The sequence below is a fragment of the Hippopotamus amphibius genome, chromosome 8, assembly GCF_030028045.1.
Source record: "Hippopotamus amphibius kiboko isolate mHipAmp2 chromosome 8, mHipAmp2.hap2, whole genome shotgun sequence".
NCBI classification, from domain to species: Eukaryota; Metazoa; Chordata; class Mammalia; order Artiodactyla; family Hippopotamidae; genus Hippopotamus; species Hippopotamus amphibius.
Window position 1 is genome coordinate 99,971,897 of NC_080193.1, and position 21,005 is coordinate 99,992,901.

Genomic DNA, 21,005 nt, shown 5'->3' on the forward strand with positions numbered 1-21,005 from the left:
ATAATGATCCACTTAGTCCTAACTTTCTATAATTCCACCATAAATAGAGAATTGAAAATATAACTGCAAAAGATAAGAACATTTTAGTTCAGGGGAAAATTGTAGCTCATTTGCAACTCAACCCTTGAAGGCAGTGAATATGTGCATGTGTAGGTGTAAATATATTGTTTCATAATTTCCCATCCAATTTTGCTTCATTGACTTAAACACATCCCAACATGGGCTACCTATTATCTACAGTGTTTCTTATTTTTTTGACCAGCCTATTGACCAACCCTATAATGCCATTATGTATAGATTTTGACATAATCAAGAAAACTGAGACCATCAACATCCTTAATTTCTTAGCCCCTCTACCTACAAATGTATCTATACTACACGCATCCCTGCCACTTTCCCTACAATCTTGGCTCATCCTCTTCAAAGCCAACTGCTATAAAACTACACTCTTTATCCTCTCTGTCTCTCTTTTTTTTTTATGTTGGTATTGGTATTGGTAGTTTTATTTTTTTTTAAAGCTCTTTATTGGATATCCTATCTCTAACAATTTCCTCTTTCCTCTTTCTTTATTCTCTTACAAATGTCTCTTTCTTCCCAGTCAACGAACTTGGTCCATTAATAACATGAAATAGAACAACGACAATAAAAAAAAACCACTTCTCTTCTCTAGATACATCTTTCTTCTCTTAATATTAACTTCTGGAAAGATCACCTATGCTTGTTTCCACCTCTCATTCCTCCTCAAGCTACTTCATTTTGATCCTGTTCTCATTTCCGGTCCAGCAGAAATGATTACCCACAGCCATTTCTCAATTTCCAAACCTAGTAAAACTTAAGCATCTTCTCAAAACTTGTAACCTTGGGACCATTTCCTCCTGGAAAATCTTCATCTCATCCTTCAGAGATAGGATCTCTTTACAAGAAATAATTCATCCAGGCCACCACTGAGTCTAAACTGGCCCAAGCCTTTTTTTTTTTTTTTAATTTTTTAATTTATTATTTTTTGGGGGGTACACCAAGTTCAATCATCTGTTTTTATACACATATTCCTGCTAAGCCTTTTTTCTATTTATCAAAGAGTGAGAATTGATTCTCTTGGCAACTGCAGAGCCATCAAAACAAACTGGGTGCATCACTCCTGACATCCTTAGTGATTTCCCAAGATGTGAGGCCTTTGGTCATCTATTCCCTCCTGTGCTGTCGCCTTACATCCCTCTTTTCATCTTCCTGTGACTCACCATCCCACTCTTCCCTCCATCGCAGACTCCCTTACCTTGCCTTCTTGAATCTCCACTCTCCTTCCACGGTTGATAAAATGCTGTTCACTTCCAACCCCTTCTCTAAAAATTCCCCTGCCTTTTAGCCTTCATTGAAATCTAGCTCTCCACTAAGAATTCTGCTTCTGCAGCCCTCATTTGAAGCTGTTCTTTCTCACCCATATCATGCAAGTCAGAGTTGGGAGGAGGCTCAGCTATCTCTTTATTTCTCATTTCCATTTTCAGGTACACTGTTCCTCTACCCTTATATAAAATCCTGACTCTTTCAGAGCTCATGCTATCCTGCTATGTCTCCCTCTCCTTCTCTTATCATTCCCTCTATCACCTTCACTCGCATATCACTAATATATGAACACTGGCACAAAGCTTGTGTGTTCCCTCTCTGTTTACTCTATTTCCATCTTATCATTGTTGTTGTCAAAAGTACTTGACTCAGGAAACCACTGGCCCAAGACACAGGCAGAAAACTGGACTTGAACTACAGGTTAGAGCCAAGCCCAGCCAAACACTTCTGAGATTGGCAAGTCCCAGCCCACCTGAAGTTACGTGATCAGGAAATAAATGTTTGCTGTTGGTTTTATTACATAGCATGGTTGTAGCAAGAGCTGACTAATATGTTGATAATCAAATTGGATCCTTTTTCGCACCTACCCCCTAAGTTTGATTAAAAACAAAAACAAACAACAAAATTCAAGGCTTTAGTCTCTAAATATTTCTTACTTTTCTTTCCTTAATTTAATCACTTAAATTTATGCCTACATCATCTCTTTTTTTTTCCCTAAGAACTTTTATTGAGATACAGTTAATAGACAATAAACTCCATATATTTAGAGTGTACAATTTGGTATCTCAATCTCCCAATTCACTCCCCCCCAACCCTCCCCGCTTTCCCCACCTGGTGTGCATATGTTTGTTCTCTGCATCTGTGTCTCTATTTCTGCTTTGCAAACGGGTTGATTTGTACCATTTTTCTACAGTCCGCATATATGTGTTAATATACAATATTTGTTTTTCTCTTTCTGACTCACTTCACTCTGTATGACAGTCTCTAGGTACATCCAGGTCTCTACAAATGTCCCAGTTTCATTGCTTTTTACAGCTGAGTAATATTCCATTGTATATATGTACCACATCTTTTTATCCATTCATCTGTTCATGGACATTTAGGTTGCTTCCATGTCCTGGCTATTGTAAATAGTGCTGCAATGAACACTGGAGTGCATGTGTCTTTTTGAATTATGGTGTTCTCTGGGTATATGCCCAGCAGTATATTCTGGGTATATTCTTGCCTTTAAAAAAAAATCCTTTCAAGTCCCCACAACCACCAGAGTGATATCCCTAGACTGTAAAACTGACCACTCCCCTCCTTTAATCTGTTTAGATTCTCTGAGCCTGTAGGATAAAATTCACATTCTTACATTTAGTAGGAGTTCCCCATGATCTAATCTCTGCTTTCTTGCTTAACCTCGTAACGTGTCATTCTCTCCTTTGCACTCCTGCCATGCCGAATTGCTTACAATTTCTTGAACACACCATGATGTTTCATATTTTCACAACTTTCCATGTGCCTGAAATGGGTTAGCTCAGTGACCTTTTCTATTCCTCAAACTTCTATTTATCTTTCAGATCTTGCTATGGAAGCATTTCCTTTCTGACATGTTACTTTGTATTTCCAGCACTTAAACTTAATACCTGTTACAGAGTGGGTATTTAATAAATATGAGTGGAACAGAAATAATTTTGAAATTTGATTTATAAAAAAAGTAGTCTCTATTTACTCATGAAATTCAGAAATGCACATACCTACACCATATTTGAATAGTAAATAATCTTATCTCATGATATATTTCTTTCTAATTTGATTAGAAATTGAAAGAAATTGAAATTTAGAGGCTAGAGTAATTACTAATATTTTGCAATATAGGAGATACTAAGGTTGCTTCATAATCCAGTTTCTATAGAAAGAATCCTAGATGTATCACCAGTTTTTTTCTAATGATAACATCCTAAATCCCATGGAGATGTAAACCAAAGCTGAAGCATGTGGGAAATGTATGTTTTTTGTGTCTAAAGCTATAGTTATCCAACATAACACATAACAAGAGCTTGGAAAATATCCAATAAAAAGTTTGTCCAAATAGATAACCATGCAGTATTACCTTAACCAATTGATGAAGAGAGAAATAGAGTTCAAATTCACTGCCCACTTACTCCATAATTTTAGTTCCTCATCAACAATAACAATGTAAAGTCACAAAAAACATTAACTCAATTAGAAGACTCAAGTATGACCAGTGATCATGGTTTAGTTCCAAAATTTAAATACATATTTTAATTTAGATATTCTATAAAAGTATGGAACACTAAGACAACAAAATTTATTAACTGTCATTTAATAACCCATTACTCTTATATTAAAGTGACTATCCAATCACCTCATGTTTTATCTTTTCTTTTGCAAAGATCTAGCAATTTCTTTAGCCACATTCAAACATTCTAGATCTGAAGTTTTGACACAAATGCATTTATTTATTTATTTGGCCTTGCCGTGCAGTATGCGGGATCTTGTTCCCCGACCAGGGATCAAACCTGTGCCCCCACATTAGGAGCGCACAGCCTTAACCACTGGACTGCCAGGGATGTTCCTACACACAATGCGTTTAAAGCAGGATATATGATCTGTCAAGTTAGCACCCTTCATATTAAGCTCTCAGCCTTTGCTATAAGACATGTATCACGTGCATTTGCTATAACTTACACATAATACATGTACATGCGTATTTTCTCTCATACATCTCTTAACTTGTCCCACACATTCATGTGCACATGAATGCAGAGAAACAAAGGCACAAATGATCAGCTTTGGTGTTCTTCTCCTGCTCCTGAATTACCGTAGAGAAAGTATACCTATTGTGTTCCTGGTTTAGCTAGCTGAAGTTATAAAAGGTAAGTAAGGATTTATAGGGTATCTTGATGTGTGTGTGTCATGTCTTCCAACTAGACTGTGTCTTACTCCTATATTCTTCTCAGTTCCTGAGATTGTGAGGTGTCAGGCACATGCTAACATGCATGGGCTATACCACACTGTATCTGGGTTTATTTATATCTTAACCCCAAGAGTTACCAACTGGGAGAACAAGGACTTACATATCTTGAACTTCAGCTTCTTCATCAGCAAAATGTGTTAAGATACCAACCATACTTAGGGGCTGCAATTCACCTCATCTGGAGACAGCCCCCTGGATTATTAACGAATACTTGCTCATTAATTGATAAACTTGTCTCAGAAAAGGTCTGGACTTTCTGCCAACCATTACTTTTACCGACTTGCCTGTTTTACAGCTATATGGACAGGTGTTTGAGACTATAAGAAATTAAAATAGAAATAGGAAAGCTTTTGAGTCCATTTTGCTAATTAATATGTCAGAGCTCATAAAGAAGGACTCATCGGCTTTCTTCAGTACTGCATCATCTTAAAGAGCTGGGTCAGCAAAGATCTCTGCAGACAGTCAATACATATTAAAACTGTTCTAAGCAGTAAATCAAAACAAAAAAATATGAAGGCATATTTTAAAAAAGTAAAATTTATAAGTCCTTTCTGTCTGAATCTTAAGGAGCATTAAACTATTGGTTCAAGTGTCAGTTCAGTACATAGGGAAAGAAAGGATTCCTTCTCAGACATACTTTACAAGTCTGTGTATAGCCAGAATTAAAGCATAATTTTTTTGGTGTGACTTTTATTTTATTTTTTTAAAATTTTTTCCAGTTCTTATTGGAGTATAATTGCTTTATACTGTTGTTTCAGTTTCTGCTGTACAATGAAGTGAATCAGCTGTATTTATACATATATCCCCATATCTCCTCCCTCTTGAGCCTCCTTCCCACCCTCCCTATCCCACCCCTCTAGGTCATGACCAATCATTGAGTTGATTTCCCTGTGTTATGCAGCTGCTTCCCACTAGCCATCTATTTTACATTTGGAAGTGCATATATGTCATTTTTTTTTTTAAGGCTATGACAAATTTGATGCCATTTTCTCTGGATTCTAATGTTCCCTCAGAATATTTGTCATCTTAAAAAATGGTTTTACTGTTTTAAAATATCTATTTTGCTGAAGTTATTTCCCCCCTGCATTGCTAGGTTTTGAGTTTTGTTAGAATTCACTTAGTGAGATAGAGAAAAAGGTGAAAGACAGCTTTTTGGGTTTTCATGGTTCTCTGAAAAAACTTATGATTTTCCTTAAAGGAACAACAACAAAAAAAAGCATTTTGCTCCTAACTTCTCTGGGTAGGTCTCACCATCCCACAAACATTAACATCTCTTATATGTGGAGGAGGACCCCATAAAATTATAAACCAGAGTACCAACCTGCCACTTTCCCTGCCAAGGTATGAGATGCAGCGCACTGCCAGGGGAAGCCCCTGAGGTAGATGATTAGAGAAATCTCAAGAATACCGGATTGATTCCAGAAGAGGTGAGGGAATATTACATTTTGGGCCAAAAATGTTAGAAAGATTTATCTTACCTAAGACTTTGATTTGATCTGAGCTCTGAGGAGTCAACCATCTAAAGAATAAGCCAAGGAAACGGTGCCAAAAACATTGTCACAAATTTGGGAGGTACCCAAGCCAGACCAACAGATGGAATTGGCACGAAATGGCTCTCTACACACTAAGTAGCTGACTCAGAAGAAATTTTAACTCAGATGAATTTATTAAAATGTTGAATATCATCCCAAATAAGAGGATGGATGATAGATTTAAGTCAGCACATACAATTTAGTTTAATTTCCTGATGGTCTTGGATGGTGTGAAAGCTGCCCACATTTCTATAATTAAAAAGAGACAGAGGGAGATATTCTTTCTTCTTAGCAAAAGAGACATCACTTTCTCAACTGAAAATTCCGGAGAAAGTATTTGGAGAAGGGAAAGGTGAAGCAAAAAGAAGTTGTTCCCTGGTGGTACAGTGGTTAAGAATCCATCTCCCAATGCAGGGGACACGGGTTCCATCCCTGGTCTGGGAAGATCCCACATGCCCTGGAGCAACTAAGCCCATCTGCTACAACTGCTGAGCCTGTGCTCTAGAGCCCACGAGCCACAACTACTGAGCCCACATGCCACAACTATTAAAGCTCATGCGCCTAGAGCCCACACTCTGCAGCAAGAGAAGCCACCGCGACGAGAAGCCCGAGCACTGCAACGAAGAGTAGCCCCTGCTCACCGCAACTAGAGAAAGCCTGTGTGCAGCAATGAAAACCCAACGCAGTCAATAAGATAAATAAATAAATGAATAAATAAATGAATAAATAAATAAATAAATAAATAAATATATTAAAAAATAGAAAAAGGAAGCTGACATTGGCGAGATAAGTATAAATGATCAGGGCACATTACACCTCACAATCCAAACTGGCAACTTGCTTAGTGGTCTAGACCAGGGCTCCTGAACACCTACCCCCCACCCCCACCCCCCACCTGTGGGGCCACACAGCAGGAGGTGAGTGGCAGCGAGCAAGCGAAGCTTCATCTGCCGCTCCCGTCACTCCCCACTCCCCATCACTCACATTGCCACCTGAACCATCCCCTGCCCCCATTCCCTGGAAAAGTTTTCTTCCATGAAACCAGGCCCTGGTACCAAAAAGGTGGGGGATCGCTGCTCTAGACTGTAGCAGATGCAGATTACAGTTCTATATTAGGTGAATGTTAAAAGTGACTGAAAGAGGTTGCCAGAATCAAAAGGACCCTTAATTCTCTTTCATTGTCACCACCACCAAAGCCTAACGGGAAAATGTTCTACCCAAGTGCAGCCCACACAGGGAGTTGCACTTTATGGGAAGGATGAGTTCTTGAGGATTACTGTAATTCAAGACCTTAGCAACCTCTTTTTCTTTCATGCCGCTTTTTATTTTCTCAGTGCTATCTCTAATGTTTTATAGTGTTCTCATTTAATTTAACTCTAGAGCACACAATTTGAGGTGACTGGTTAGCCCTCTTCATTGTGTTTTATAGTATGCCACTTGGCTCCAAAGTTATCAAGTTTCTGTTTGTTTTCAGCATGTGTTCTGGCTCCACAGAGAACCAGTGAAAAATTTGACGATGTTGTGATAGGATATAAAAGAACTTAAAATATAAGAACAGTGAATACTGCTTTAGTAATAGTTCATTAGAAATGAAAATCTGCTTTAAAACATCTGATGTATTTCAACAATTTGATTCATGGGATATGAAGACCATTAATATTATTTCTACTACCAGCTAAAATAAAGCTGCCACGTGAACCTTACCATTAACCTGACAGACAGCTTTAAAATTACGCCATTTTTAACATTTTTCTTTTAATTTGGATGATTATTTCAATGTTTATGTTTAGAATACTTCTTTACTAATACTTTTTTTTCACACTGCATAAAAACATATCATTAAAATTTACCTAAAATACTACAGCAACATACTAAGATAATGTTTGCATTTAAAAAGAGTGACAATAATTTTTAGTTACTGGCTAACAGTAATTTGTTTGGAAATGAAGTAGGATTAGAGTAAAATTTGATTTCCTGGAAAAAGCCAGAAAGTTTATTATTTGCTTGTTTTCAAAAACCAACTTGATACACATTCTTAAAGAAATGCTTCTACTTCTTACCTTGAAGCCCATCCCAGTACAGAAGAAGGTTTCCATCTTCAAGTATTATTATGTGTAAGAGAACTAAGGACAAGCAATACCAGGAATTTGAGATGAAAATAACGCAGACTATCCTTGGAGTTCCTTGGCCATGAGAACTTCCTTCTCAGACTCCTAACAATACTTCCAGTAGCAGAGAATTGAGTGGACACGGATGATGGGAATAAGCAGCATGTGGCAATTTATCACTCCCACACAAATCTTTTCCTTCACAGTGATCTAACCTCTTAGGCTCTCTCTTAGGAGGGGCCGAAAAGAAAACATCTAAGAGTTGTGAACCAGCCCTTCCCTGCTGTTATCACTAGTGAATCTGGAGAAAGAAGAAAAGGGAAAAAGAATCATAATCTTGCCCTGGAACATGACGGAAGTAATGAGGCATCAAGGCCACTTACTGCTGAGAACATAATTGGCCCATAAACACAGGAGATGCTTAGTGATGGGAATGACTTCTTTGTTTCAGAAACGAAGGGATACAACAAATCATAACCCTCTTCTTGTTTGAAGTGGCATTTCTAAGAGTAAAAGGGAGAGTTTCCCCCCAAATAACGCACCCTTACAGGAAAGGGATTACTGCTGTATTTACTGGCTTAGTAGCTTGAGGTGTCTTCAACCAATGTTTATAAGTGATGCTGAAGGAAGGGCAAAGGAATAGAAGGTAGGTCACTTAGCAATGAAGGAAAAGCTTGGATTTTAGAACTGAAGGTATCGCACACAAAACAGAGAAAGAGCCTGGAGACCCTCAGAGATCCTTGTGGACTTCCTAGGACACCTCCAGGGAGCTCATTCATGAGTCTAAAGAAAGAGCATACAGTCATCTCAGGCCCAATTCCCTTTGATGACAGGCAAAAAAGATAATTCTTTTTTGAGAAGGAAGAAATGGCCACTTTTTTCTTATTCTGGAACTCTTTGTCCTGCCACTTTAATGTGAGTCATCACAGAAAAGAATTTCAAATTTTCTTGGGTTTTCTTTGTAATTTTTTGTTATTCTAAGTGTACAGCTGGCACACAGGTTAAAGATTTTGGGTTTTATAACTTTTTCTTTTTTTGGAAAGCGTTCTTCCTTCTCAAGCATTTGAGTCGGCATATGCACACGGCCAAGCAATAATTCATCTTCGTGGAAGTCAGAGACATTTCATGTATTAATTAGCAAGCCTTTTAGTGATGAGTGGATGGAAACAGGTTCCAACTGCTACTCAAACATAGCCAGAGATTTCCAGGAAGAAGAATATAAAGTCAGTTACGAGGAATTTCTTACCCGATTTGTGTCCAGCCAATGAATGGACTTTGCTTTCATCTGGCACTACAAAGAAATAAAAGAGACAAGGATCAGACCTGCTTGTAAATCAGCCATTTTTTGAACAACAAATTAATATAGATTTGTTATAAATGGATCTTTTACTGGCAAAGATTTGAGAAAAAATTTTCCCCAGCTTGCCTGGGGCACCTCATTTCTATTGGTACATATTTTAAAGACAGTTATGAAGAAATATATGTTCATTAAATCTTCTGTGAATAGAATTTCATTCTTTTAAAAATTTTCAATACTCTCAGTTACTTTACCTGGGCTGTTGTTTCTGTATTTGCAAAAACAGAAACTAAACTCAAGGATCTAGAGCTGCATAATATATAATAAAACTCCTTGAGCATAACAGCAATATATACATTCAGTCCCCAAAGGTCAGACTTCTGTATCTGGACAAAATGGAACAAAAGGGAACAAATTTACAATTCCTCCTGAAAAAAGTTTCTAAAATAGACGAAACATCAAACAGTGGCATTCAGGAGACTAGACATCAGGCAACAGAGGGCAGTGACTTTTGAGAGATGGAAAAGAAGTGGGGTGACCCCTACAATTGCTCCAGCTTACTGTCTGGAGAAAGTTTCCAGCTTGTGTTGCAGGAAGGGAAACACAGGCAGAGCCCAGGGATATCCCAGCCTGAAGACATGAAGCTGAGGTCCAGGGAAACCAAGGCAGTCGGAGTTTGTATGTCGGAGAACTGGAGAGAAGAGAGGTAAGCAGAATTCTTTCTGAGATCTACAGAGGACCCCCTCAGGTATTTAAGTAATTGCTGATGGTCACATGTATGTGAAGAAAACTACTCACGACCCAGGAGAGAACCACCCCAAAGGCAAGAGAGTACAGTGTCCAAAGTTCACACAAGGTTGGGAATAAAAGTTCCTACTCCCAATACCCAGGGTGAACTTCATAATTCAGGGGAACCCGTTAGAATAGGAAGAAGGATCTTGCTTCAGCAGTGGAAAAAACACAGCTCTGATGAAATGGATACAATTTTTAAAGCCACAAATTACCAAAACTTACATGGGAAAAAAGAGAGAATCTAATAGCCCGATGGTTTGCTTTTTAATGGATTTGTAGTTAAAACTTTCCCAGAAAGAAAATTCTAGACTCAGATAGCTTCCTTGATGTATTCTACCAAATATTTAAGGAAGAAATAATACCAATTCTACAGAAATTCTTTCAGAAAATTCAGAGGTGGGAATATTTCCCAAATCATTCTATGAGGCTGCCATTACCCTGATATTAATATCAAGCAAAGGCATTATATGAAAGCTACTAACCAGTATCTCTCATGAACATACAGGCCAAGTTCTTACCCCTTAAGCAACTCGGCATGGATCATCACTTCAATATTCAACAGCAGCTGTTCAACATTCCCCATGTGCCACTGTCTACATTAGTCTATAAAAATCTGGTGGCTCACGGGTGGAAACAAGGCGAGGGGAGCTCTGCTTAAAGGAGGACCGCCTCCATTTTCCCAAATACTAGATTGGTCTCAGAGTAATACGCTTCTCCTTCCTTTACCTACAACATTCACTCATATTTCACTGACCCAGTTACTCTACAAAAATCTTCATAAATCTTCCCACACCCACCTAACCCTTCCTAAGCTATTTCTTTATTTTCTAGACCAAAGCATTACATGTTTGTGATCTTCCTGGTACTAACTGCTTAAAAATCTTGTTAAACTTTTCTTCGTGCTTCCAGCTGGGGATGTCAATCCATATGAATCAGGCTCCAGTTGTGGGCCGAATTCTGTCTTTTCCAGGTCTGAAAAAATTTACAGTGGAATCTATAGTAGAAATGAAAAAATATTGGAAAACAATGATGGCGACTAAAAAAATAATACTAGAAGCTAATACTGAGCACTTGTAATATGCAAGTTCTACCCTATACTCTTTATATCTATTAATTCATTTATTACTCACAGTAACCTGTAAAGTTAGCTATTATTATCTTTACAGTTAAAGAAACTGAGGCAGACCTTGTAAGAGGAGGAGCCAGAGCTTAAATATGGCACTTTTAATCACTCTACTACACTTGTGATGGATCCTAGAAGAGTTGTTATAGTCTTCAAATTTTTAATAACATGAATTAAATATAAGAAAACACTTGAAAACACCTGTATGTTAGAACACTAGTACCCCTTTAATTTGAATATATGTTATTAATAGAAATCTGTGTTGACCAATATTAACAAGTGTTAGCTATAATTTTGGTTAACATGTTCAGAACTCTACAGTTCCAAAAAGGTTCAAGGTAAAATAATTCATATCCATTACACAGATGAGAAATCATCTGAGTTAAAATCTTGACTTAGGTACTTACTAGTTAACTGCAATTTATTTTAACTTCCTGTGCCTTAATCTCATCATATATAAAAGGAGAATGATATTGCTTTCTCCATAGGTTCAGAGTGAGATTACATGCGTAAGTTTATGCAAAATGCTTAGACGATCACATAGTGCTTAATAAATATGAGTTATCAGATCATCATTAATGATAAACTAAACAGAGGTAATTTACACTAGATGTTGTAGAATAAAATGATAGCTAATAATGGGACAGATGTGGATTGAATTCCAGATTTACCAGGCAAGGCATTAAACTACTTTAAACCTTAGAGTGAGATAAAAACACTCTACAAGGAGTTGTGAGAAGTGAATGAAAAAAATGTACAAAAGCACTTAACACAGTTCCAGATACGTTTTTCTCAATAAATGAAAACTTTTGATAAATGGCAACTGTGAGAGTGGTAAAAGTTGTGAATTTGATGATGGTGGTGGTGTTTATGATTTAACTAGCCTAGGATTGCAAAGGAATAGCCAGGGCACAAGCTACTTTCAATTGCTATCTCATGGATAATCCAATACTCACAGCAGGTTTTACCTCCCGGTGTACCTGGCTCCTAGTTCATCTTGCAGTGGAAGAAAGGCAAAGGAAATACGATATTCAGACTACATACATGGTCTTATTTTGTGCAATTACTCTGAAAAAGGAATTCACACAAGGGTAGGGTCTTATTTTTTGTTTTGTCTATTTTTTTTTTAACAGACGCAAGTTATCCCATTAAATCTAAGCCAACCTGAGTACTGCAAATTCCCCAGCCATGTTAGGTTGAACATGGTAACTTAACTTTTTGGCTGAATGCTACCTACTATTTTTAGTAGGAACCTTATCATTATTTTAATTGACAATTTGAAATTCTTTAGAACACTAACAAACTATTTCAAAAAACAGTGTAGAACATCCAAATGGGTGATAGGCATAAAAATTAGGGGTCTTTCTCCAAAATATTCACTGACACGGATGTCTATCTTTAGGACAGAAGATAAATGAATAAACATAATAGAAAATAGAGGGAACTGTAATGACTTAATTAATAGAATACATTTTATTTAAAAGGTTAAATTGGGAACAATCATCTTTTATGCACATGCTTAGTGCTGGGAAGTGATTTAAATAACAGTAGCAAATGAGAAAATGAGGTAAAATTACACACACCACCAAGCTTTTTAAAAAAATGACAAGTGTTATAATTAATACTCAACTTCCTTTATAACTCACATTACCTTAAAGCTACTATAAAGTTCTTTCTCAGGGCTGGAGCTTAAGTCTAGTAGTTTTCTGCACATTACTCAGATACCACAGCAACTGGAACAGTAGCAATATTCATATGATAGGTATGTCATTTTAAACAAAGAGCTTATTTACAAGAGGTTGAAAATAAGTGAGCCTACTATGGGAAAGGTCCTCCATTCCAGAATGGTAAGTAAGGTACCAAAAGTGTCAAGTAAGAGAGTGTTGGTGGAGCAGCAGCCAAAATTTCTTGTTCTGGTTCTAATGACAGATTGTTTTCTCTTCCTTCCTTTCTTTGTCTCCCCCCCCCCACCCCGTTCCCTCCTCCCCTCCTCCCTCACTCCTTCCCTTCCTCCCCTCTTTCCTTCCTTCCTTCCTTCAAGTTTCTAGAGCATAATATTCCCTTTCTTATCCTTCAGTTTTACCCAAGGACTGGTACTACTTGCTCTTGTTTACTTCAAAGGGCTATTACAGTAATTGAAGAGGTATCAGTGAAATGTTGAGTCCTTCTGAAGATGAAATTAATAGACATTTTTATTGTAACTATTATTATATACTTAGAGGGCACTATATGGACTTGCCCTCTTGAGATTTCTCTAGATTTATTTAGATAATGGGATTTCTATTTTAAGATCCTGCTTCCTGGCATTCAACTCAAGATCAGTGGACAGTATTTGATTTAATTACTATAAGGTGTTTCATAAGGAGGACACTCTTTGGTTTGGATGTTTGTTAATTTTCTGGTGCGACCTCTGGTTCAGGAAGATTTGCTCAGGAAACACAGCACACTGACGGCCTATGTTTCCAATTATTTTGCTTGTATACCTTGAAGCTAATCAAAGGTCTACCAACTACCCAACACCAATGGAACCTTTTTAAAAGGTGTGGATAAATGCACAGTGTCTTTTGGTTTAATTTCAACTAGGTTCATTAGAGTTGAGAGAAACCATAAAGAAAGAAAATATGGGAAGAAAATCTGTGAAAAAGACGGCACTCCGAGAACTTATTAGTGGCAAACATTAAAGTACATATAATACTCACACATATTGGCTTCCCAGTAGGATATATTTATATTAATATAGTGCTCACTTAAAGTGTTTTATTCTTTTGTCAAGCCTTCTTATACACTTCAAATGCATTCTCACTGGGGGCAAATAATCCCCTTGCTTATTGATAGCATTTGATACGCATTTTATAACATAAGTGACTATTAGGACTGCACTTGCCTAATAAAAATTTGCAGAACAGTGGCAGATTTGGTGAGTTAATGGGCCCCATATGCTCTTCTTATGCTGACAGAAGATGGTATATTGCTAACATGCACAAATCTCTTCAGTTAAAAATTGCCACCAGCTACAGTTATTCTTTTTGAGAATGCCAACACTATGTCACAAATGGGGAATATGCAAATGTGTTCAGATTCCCACTACTTCATATTGAGATACTTTAATGCAAAGCACCATTTTGAAACATGATGCCATGTTTGTCGTTCACATAGACAGCTCTATTTCACTTAACTTTTGATTTCCCTGTCTTTGACACAATAGAGACTGCAGTTTTGAAGATGATGTTTTTGGCACAATAAAAACCTATCTTCTAATGAGGCCATAAATACTTCTCTTTGGATAGTTTACTAGGAAACTAAATATCAAATAATTTTTTTAATGGTTAATAGACATGTTTCTAAAAGTTGTTTCTTCAGAATTTAAAAAAAAATTGATGTAGTTGCCAATATTAAGAATCAATTTTCTTCTCTTTCAGCAGATCAACTTCTGTGCCACTGATTGATTTCCAGAATTTCTAAGGAACACAAACCTGTTTCAAGTTGTAAATTAAGTTCCTTCCTTAGCAACCATGAACTATTACTGCATTAATTTATAGTGTTTTCTTATGTCAATGACTATCTCGCATACTGTTTCTCCTTAGGGAAACTTTTTGAGTTTTCAGCACTATAAATTCTTGTGTGTTGAAAAATTCCTCCATCCCTTAAAAAAAAAGCAAAATACAAAAACAAAATAAGCCTTTTGCTAAAAAGGGGGCTAGTCAATCAGTACAATATAACGATGTAAATGTTTATCTCACCATCTCTCTTAGCAAGCACCAAAGCACCCTGTTCATCCCTGGATGTGCTGCTGCTCTGACAATAAGCTAATTAGAACACAATAGCTGAAGTCTTCTTCTAATGTTATAGGGCATCTTCCAGTCAGGCTGCCACAGGACAAAAATGAGGAACCCATTCCCTCATCATTATCTAACTATTCATACGTTCACAATTTGTCAGAGATCTCTTCAGAGTTCCTTTTTTTTTTTCTGCCAAGCAGCATGCGGCATGTGACACGTGGGATCTTATTTCCCCAATTAGGGATCGAACCTGGGCCCCCTGCAGTGGAAGCATGGAGTCCTAACCACTAGACCTCCAGGGAATTCCCTTTCTTTCTCCATGACTCTCAGGCGAGCTTAAATCGAAAGTTAGGAAAATCCAATATTTTGCATATCTTCTTATACTATTGTCTTTATCTCATTAAAGAGCATTGGAAAACCCAAACATTCCCTCATAAATTCATTAACTCATTTGTTTTTAATCCATTCAATAAACACTGTCTTTCTAAAATGAATCACTCAACCCTAGCGTTTAATGAGGAGATACAAATGAATAATGTATTGATACAATATAATGTAATAAATAGTATAATAAAGGAAGAAGGATATGCATTAGGGATATAGCAGACAGTCACACAAACATCAAGATTCACAAAAATAATAAAGGTTTTAGTGACTGAGTACTGGAACCAATACACCTGGGACATCTTTTTGTTCATGGCAAGGGAGCAACACGACAAGAGTGGAAGAGTTCAAGCTTTGCTGTTAAAGGGACCTGGATTCTGACACTAATTACATGTGTGACCATGGACTAATTACTTAGTCTTTTGCAATCTTACTGAACTTATTTGTAAAGTGTAGATAATGTCCCTAACACAAAGTATGAGACAACTTAGAGGATATAAAAGCTTATCATGGAATCTAGCAGAAGCAAGTGGTCAAAGATGGATTATACCTGTCTTTCACACCCCGCCATTTCTGCTAGGTGCTCTACGCTCTATCAGAAGTGTATTTCTGAACAAGACATGCAACTTCATGCATCTGTGCAATATGTAAACAGCACAAGGAATTTCTTCTGACTCATAATGAAAATTCATCCATTCTCCTGCTAGACAAACATGCTTTAAGACCCCATTCAAATGTCATCTTCTCCAGGTCATCTTCTCATGTTTCCAGGCTGAGCTTAGGGACCAAAGTAACTCATTAATATCTCAATTATTTGTGTATGGGTCTGTTTCACACTACACTATGAGCACCTTAAGGAAGGGATATGTCTTGTTTTTCCTTGTTAGCCTGGAATCGTGCCCAACCCCTCGTAGGTACTCATTAATGTTTGCGGAGTGAACGAATGCAACATTTGTAAGAGTAAAGAAAGGAAGCAGCAATTTGGATACGACCATTCAGCAAAATGTTCTAGACCAATGAATGTGAAATATATTCATCGTGGTATACATATGGTTCTATGAATGTTGTAATAGAGATGTGTATAAACCTAGTAAAATTCTTGTGGTGCAATTTGCAGACATGCTCCTGGCAAGGACACGGTAAAAGAAGGTGACTGGAGTTTGATTCTGGGATAAGTTTAAATAAAGACCACAACATGGTAGAACTGTTTGTAATAAATATAAACTCACTTACATTTTGAGTAGTGAACTGTAGAAAAAAAATATAATTGGTAGTCTAGTCACAACTCACTGTGTATCTCTAATAAGTAGGCTATTAGTGTTTATGAATTTAGTTTTGGGCTTGCTGGCACTAATCTCACCAGTGTTCCCCACATGGTAATGACACTTGAAAAAGCAACACATTCTGTTCACAGAAAACATCACATTATATTAATAAAAATACTGAATACTTGTTACAGAGGGTACTCCTTTCAGTACACAAATGTTATGAGTTTTCAAAGCTATAAATACAGTAAATAGATGTCTTTTTGTTACATCAAAATTTCAGACAAAAACAAAAAGAAAACCCACTAGCTTTAAAAACTGCTTCCATGAAGTACTGAAACATTAAAATCTTTATAACATACGTGTAAGATATAAAGAACAAAAATAAAGCAAACACTGTGTATCAGCCAATGGGCTTGAAAAAAGAATATTATTTTACTCAATCTCATTCCTTTCCCTCCTTACTCAGAGATAACCACAATCCTGAATTTTGTACTTTATCATTTTCTTGCTTTCCTTTAAAATTTTACAACAAATTTGTCCCCAAAAACATTCTTTAAATTTGTATCTTTCATTAAATGATATTGGATTCTGTCACATACTTTTCTGTGTATACTGATGTGATTATACAATTTTTCTTTTTCAATTTGTTAATATGTGACTTACAAATGTTTGATGAATTTCAAATATTAAACCAACCTTGCATTCCCAGGATAAACTCTACTTAATCTTTTTCATATATTGCTGAGTTCAATTTGCTAAATTTTAAAAAAGAATTTTATACTAACTTATGGAGAATGTCAATCCAAAGTTTTCTTCCTTCTATGTCCTTGTCTGGCTTTGGTATCAGAGTAATGCCAGCTTCACAGAATGAGTTAAGGAAGCATTTCCTCCTCTCTATTTATCTGGAAGTGTTTCTGTAGAATTCTTATTATTTCCTCATATATAATTCACCAATAAACCTATTTAGACCTAGAGTTTTCTTTGTGGGAAAGTATTTCACTATAATTCAATTTCTTTAATAGCTACATGGCTATTCAGACTATTTCCAACTGTATGAGTTTGTCTCTTGCAAGTTTTGTCCATTTAAGTCATCAAATTTATTGTTCATAATATTGCCTTAAAATTCTTTTAACATTTTAGAATTTATAGTGATGTCCCCTCTCAGTCCTAACAATGTTCATGTATCTTGTCTTATTTTATCTTGATCAGTTTGGTTAATGGTGTAACATTTTTATTGACCTTAAAAAACTAGATCTTAATTTCATTTAATTTCTCAAATTTTTTCTATTGATTTGTACTCTGATTTTTATTTCCCTTCTTATGCTTACTTTGGGTTCAACTTACTCCTCTCTATTTTCTTAATGTGAAAGCTGGCTGAGGTCACTGATTTGAGAACTTTCTCCTTTTTCTAATATAGTTTAAGTTTATAAATTATTCTCTTACTAACATCCCACAATTTTTTTAAATTACACAAATTTTGATATGTAGTGATTTCATTTTCATTCAATTCAAATAATTTCTAATTTTCCTCTCAGTGTTTTTCTTGATTCGTGTTATTGTGTTCTTTATTTTCCAAATATTTGTAGATTTTCCAGAGTGCTGTTTTTTAATTTTATTTTAATTACACTGTAGTGAGAGAATATATGTTGTATCATTTGAATTCTTTAACCATTTATGAAGCAGGTTTTTATGTGTGCTCAGGAATTCATTGAGATACTTGGATCTGGCTTTCCAGATTTCATTAAATTTGGAAAATGTGTTGCCATTATTTCTTCATATATTTTTTCTCTGTTCACCCTTTTCTCTCATTTGGGGAATCCAACCACACATACTTCAGGCCACCTTGAAGTTGCTCCTCAGTTCACTGTTCTTTGTTCATTTCTTTTTTTTCTTTGTTTTTTTTTTGTCTCAAAAGTGTTTATTTTTTTTAAACTTTCAAGCCACTCTACTTTTTTTTTTTAGCTTCTTATTGAAATGTAATGCACCCCCTTCATGCCTCCTTCCAGCCACTATCCACCCCAAGAGCCCAACAGTCTTTCCCTACATTTTTAGGCCAAAAATTTTGCTCTCTGAAGGTGTAAACTAATGTTAATATACACTAAATATAATTGCAAGGGGGAAATGAGACTTTCTCAGACAGTAATAATCCAAGTTAAAAAAAGGCTTTTCCTTAAATTGATTGACCTAACTGAAACTTTAATTTGTTTCTATACAGGTACCGGCTCTCAACCCTAGATATTTAAAAACAAAGTTTATTTGTATGCACTGAGCTTCCATCTTCTGGATTAGGATTTAACTTTCAAGGTTTGTGCTTGGGAGTTATGGGGATGAGAAAGAATTAGGAGTTTAAGCAGACTGAAGAATGTCCAGGGAGTTTAGGAAGGTAAACATTGCTAGGAATTCACTGTTAGAATTTCTGTTTCTAAAAAACTCAGTAAGTTTTGGCTCTGAAATACAATCAAAGAGTATATAATAATTAGTTAAGGGTCTTCAGAACGGGAGGCAAAGAAGCAAGCAAGCCATGGTTCTATTTTGACTTTGCCTAAAGTGGATTTAACTCTCCATCTAAGAAAACTTAACCATGTAAAAATATAGAATATAAATAAGGAAAAAGTTACACCCAATGTTTATGTACTGATGAAAAACAGCCTCGGGCACTATAATGAGTTTGTCCCATTCAGTCTTTTTATTTGTTTGTTTGTTTGTTTTGAATGGGCAGGAGTCAGCTTTCTGCCTGCCCAGATCCATTTCTCTTGCGGTAATTGCACTTGGCCTCCCTCAAGTGCTCATGGACTGAGACCTGGAGAGTGGCTGGAGAGTCAAGTACAGCTTGCAGCCCTTCCCTTCCAGGAACTGCAAGGTGAAAACGAAAGTGAGCATCCAGCAGCTGCCACTGCCAAAGAGCCTGGGCCACAAGCAGCCCCAGAACAAGGAAGTACTGTAACTGCGGGGCTCCAGTTTCCATGAATAGATACAGGTGTCAAGCATGCCAGGTCCATGAGAAGTAGGATCTAACTGGGCAGAGGCATTTCAGGTTGCAGGAGCCTTTAGATCTTAAGAAGTTCTCAAGGAAAACAAAGGTCCTGAAAACACCAAAATTGCCAAACCTATTTCTTTGTTCTTTTCTGTATGTCTTTTTTCTTCCTGTGTTTCAGTTTGTATAATTCTACTGCTATGTATTCACATTCACTTATCTTGTTTTCTGCAATGTCTAATCTGCTGTTAATTCCATCCAGTATACTTTTCATCTCAGACATTAAACTTTTCATTTCCAGAGGACAGATTTTATTTTTTATATCTTCCTTACCTTCACTTAACATGTTTAATTTTCTTCTAGGCTTTTGAATATATGGAATACAATCATAATAATTTTTTAATGTGCTTGTCTGCTGATTCTAACGTCTATATCATTTCTGGTTTTAATGATTGATTTTTTTTCATTATGTGTCATATTTCCATACTTCTTTGCAAGCATGGTAATCTTTCATTGGGTGCCAGATACTGTGAATTTTACCTCGTTGAGTGCTCAGTATTTTTATATTCCTATAAATATTTTTATATCTTTGGGATATAGTTGAGTTACTCAAAAAGATTTAATCCTTTTGGGCTTTGCTTTTAAGATGTGTTAGTCAGGACTACAGTAGCATTTACCCTAGGCTGATAATGCCCTAGGACAGAGGCAATGCCTTTCTGCACACCTTATCCAATGTCCTGTGGATTTTAAGGTTTTCCCAATCTTGTTGGTGGGAACAGGTACCGTTCCTGATCCCGTGTGAGCTCTGGGTACTGTTTCCTGGATCCTTTTGGGAGTTATTTTCTCAGCCTTTGCAGTTTCCTCACTTACATGCTCTGATCAGTGCTCTGTGTATAATACCCAAGAGAGATTCTCTAGCCTCTCTTCTCTGGTACTCTGCAAACTCTAACCATCTTGCTTTCCCTGCAGTCTCAGCCCTATCTCCTTAACTCAGGTATTGAAAAATGTAATGTGAATCTTGTAACAAGTTTCATGACATGGTACTATTTAAATTCTCTAAAGTAAGTTGCAAAATAATTACAATATTTAATAAATTAAAATACTTTGCCCTTATAACCATAGCTTCCTAAATCACAGAACCAATGGTCCTAAGACTACTTGAATAACTATAACCCAAAATGTAATGGGGAGAAAACTGAGCTAAGAACGTGATCAGCGACTGAAGACATTCTTCGAAAGTCTCATTACCTGCTTGCCTCCTACATAAGGATATCATGAAATCAATTCTGAGAATAAGCAATTAAAATTGTTTTTGGAATACAGGACCACAAAGAGAATGCAGCTAGGCTGCTGAACTAAAAGAAAATCATGTCTAGGCCCAGAGCTATTCCCCTGCCCTGACAGCACACGTGCTACCTTCATGA

General features: G+C 36.5%; 1 protein-coding gene across 3 annotated transcripts in view; it reads right to left on the reverse strand.

Moving 5' to 3' along the window:
* PARD3B (par-3 family cell polarity regulator beta) overlaps positions 1 to 21,005 on the reverse strand; it is a 977,181-nt gene that overhangs the window by 339,249 nt on the left and 616,927 nt on the right. For all 3 annotated transcript variants that reach the window (XR_009055026.1, XM_057744363.1, XM_057744365.1), the window contains exon 16: positions 9,211 to 9,255. Coding sequence is in view for 2 of the 3 variants with exons in the window: in XM_057744363.1 (XP_057600346.1) it covers positions 9,211 to 9,255 (45 nt within the window). In the remaining variant the exon portion in view is untranslated. The remainder of the gene's footprint in view (positions 1 to 9,210; positions 9,256 to 21,005) is intronic.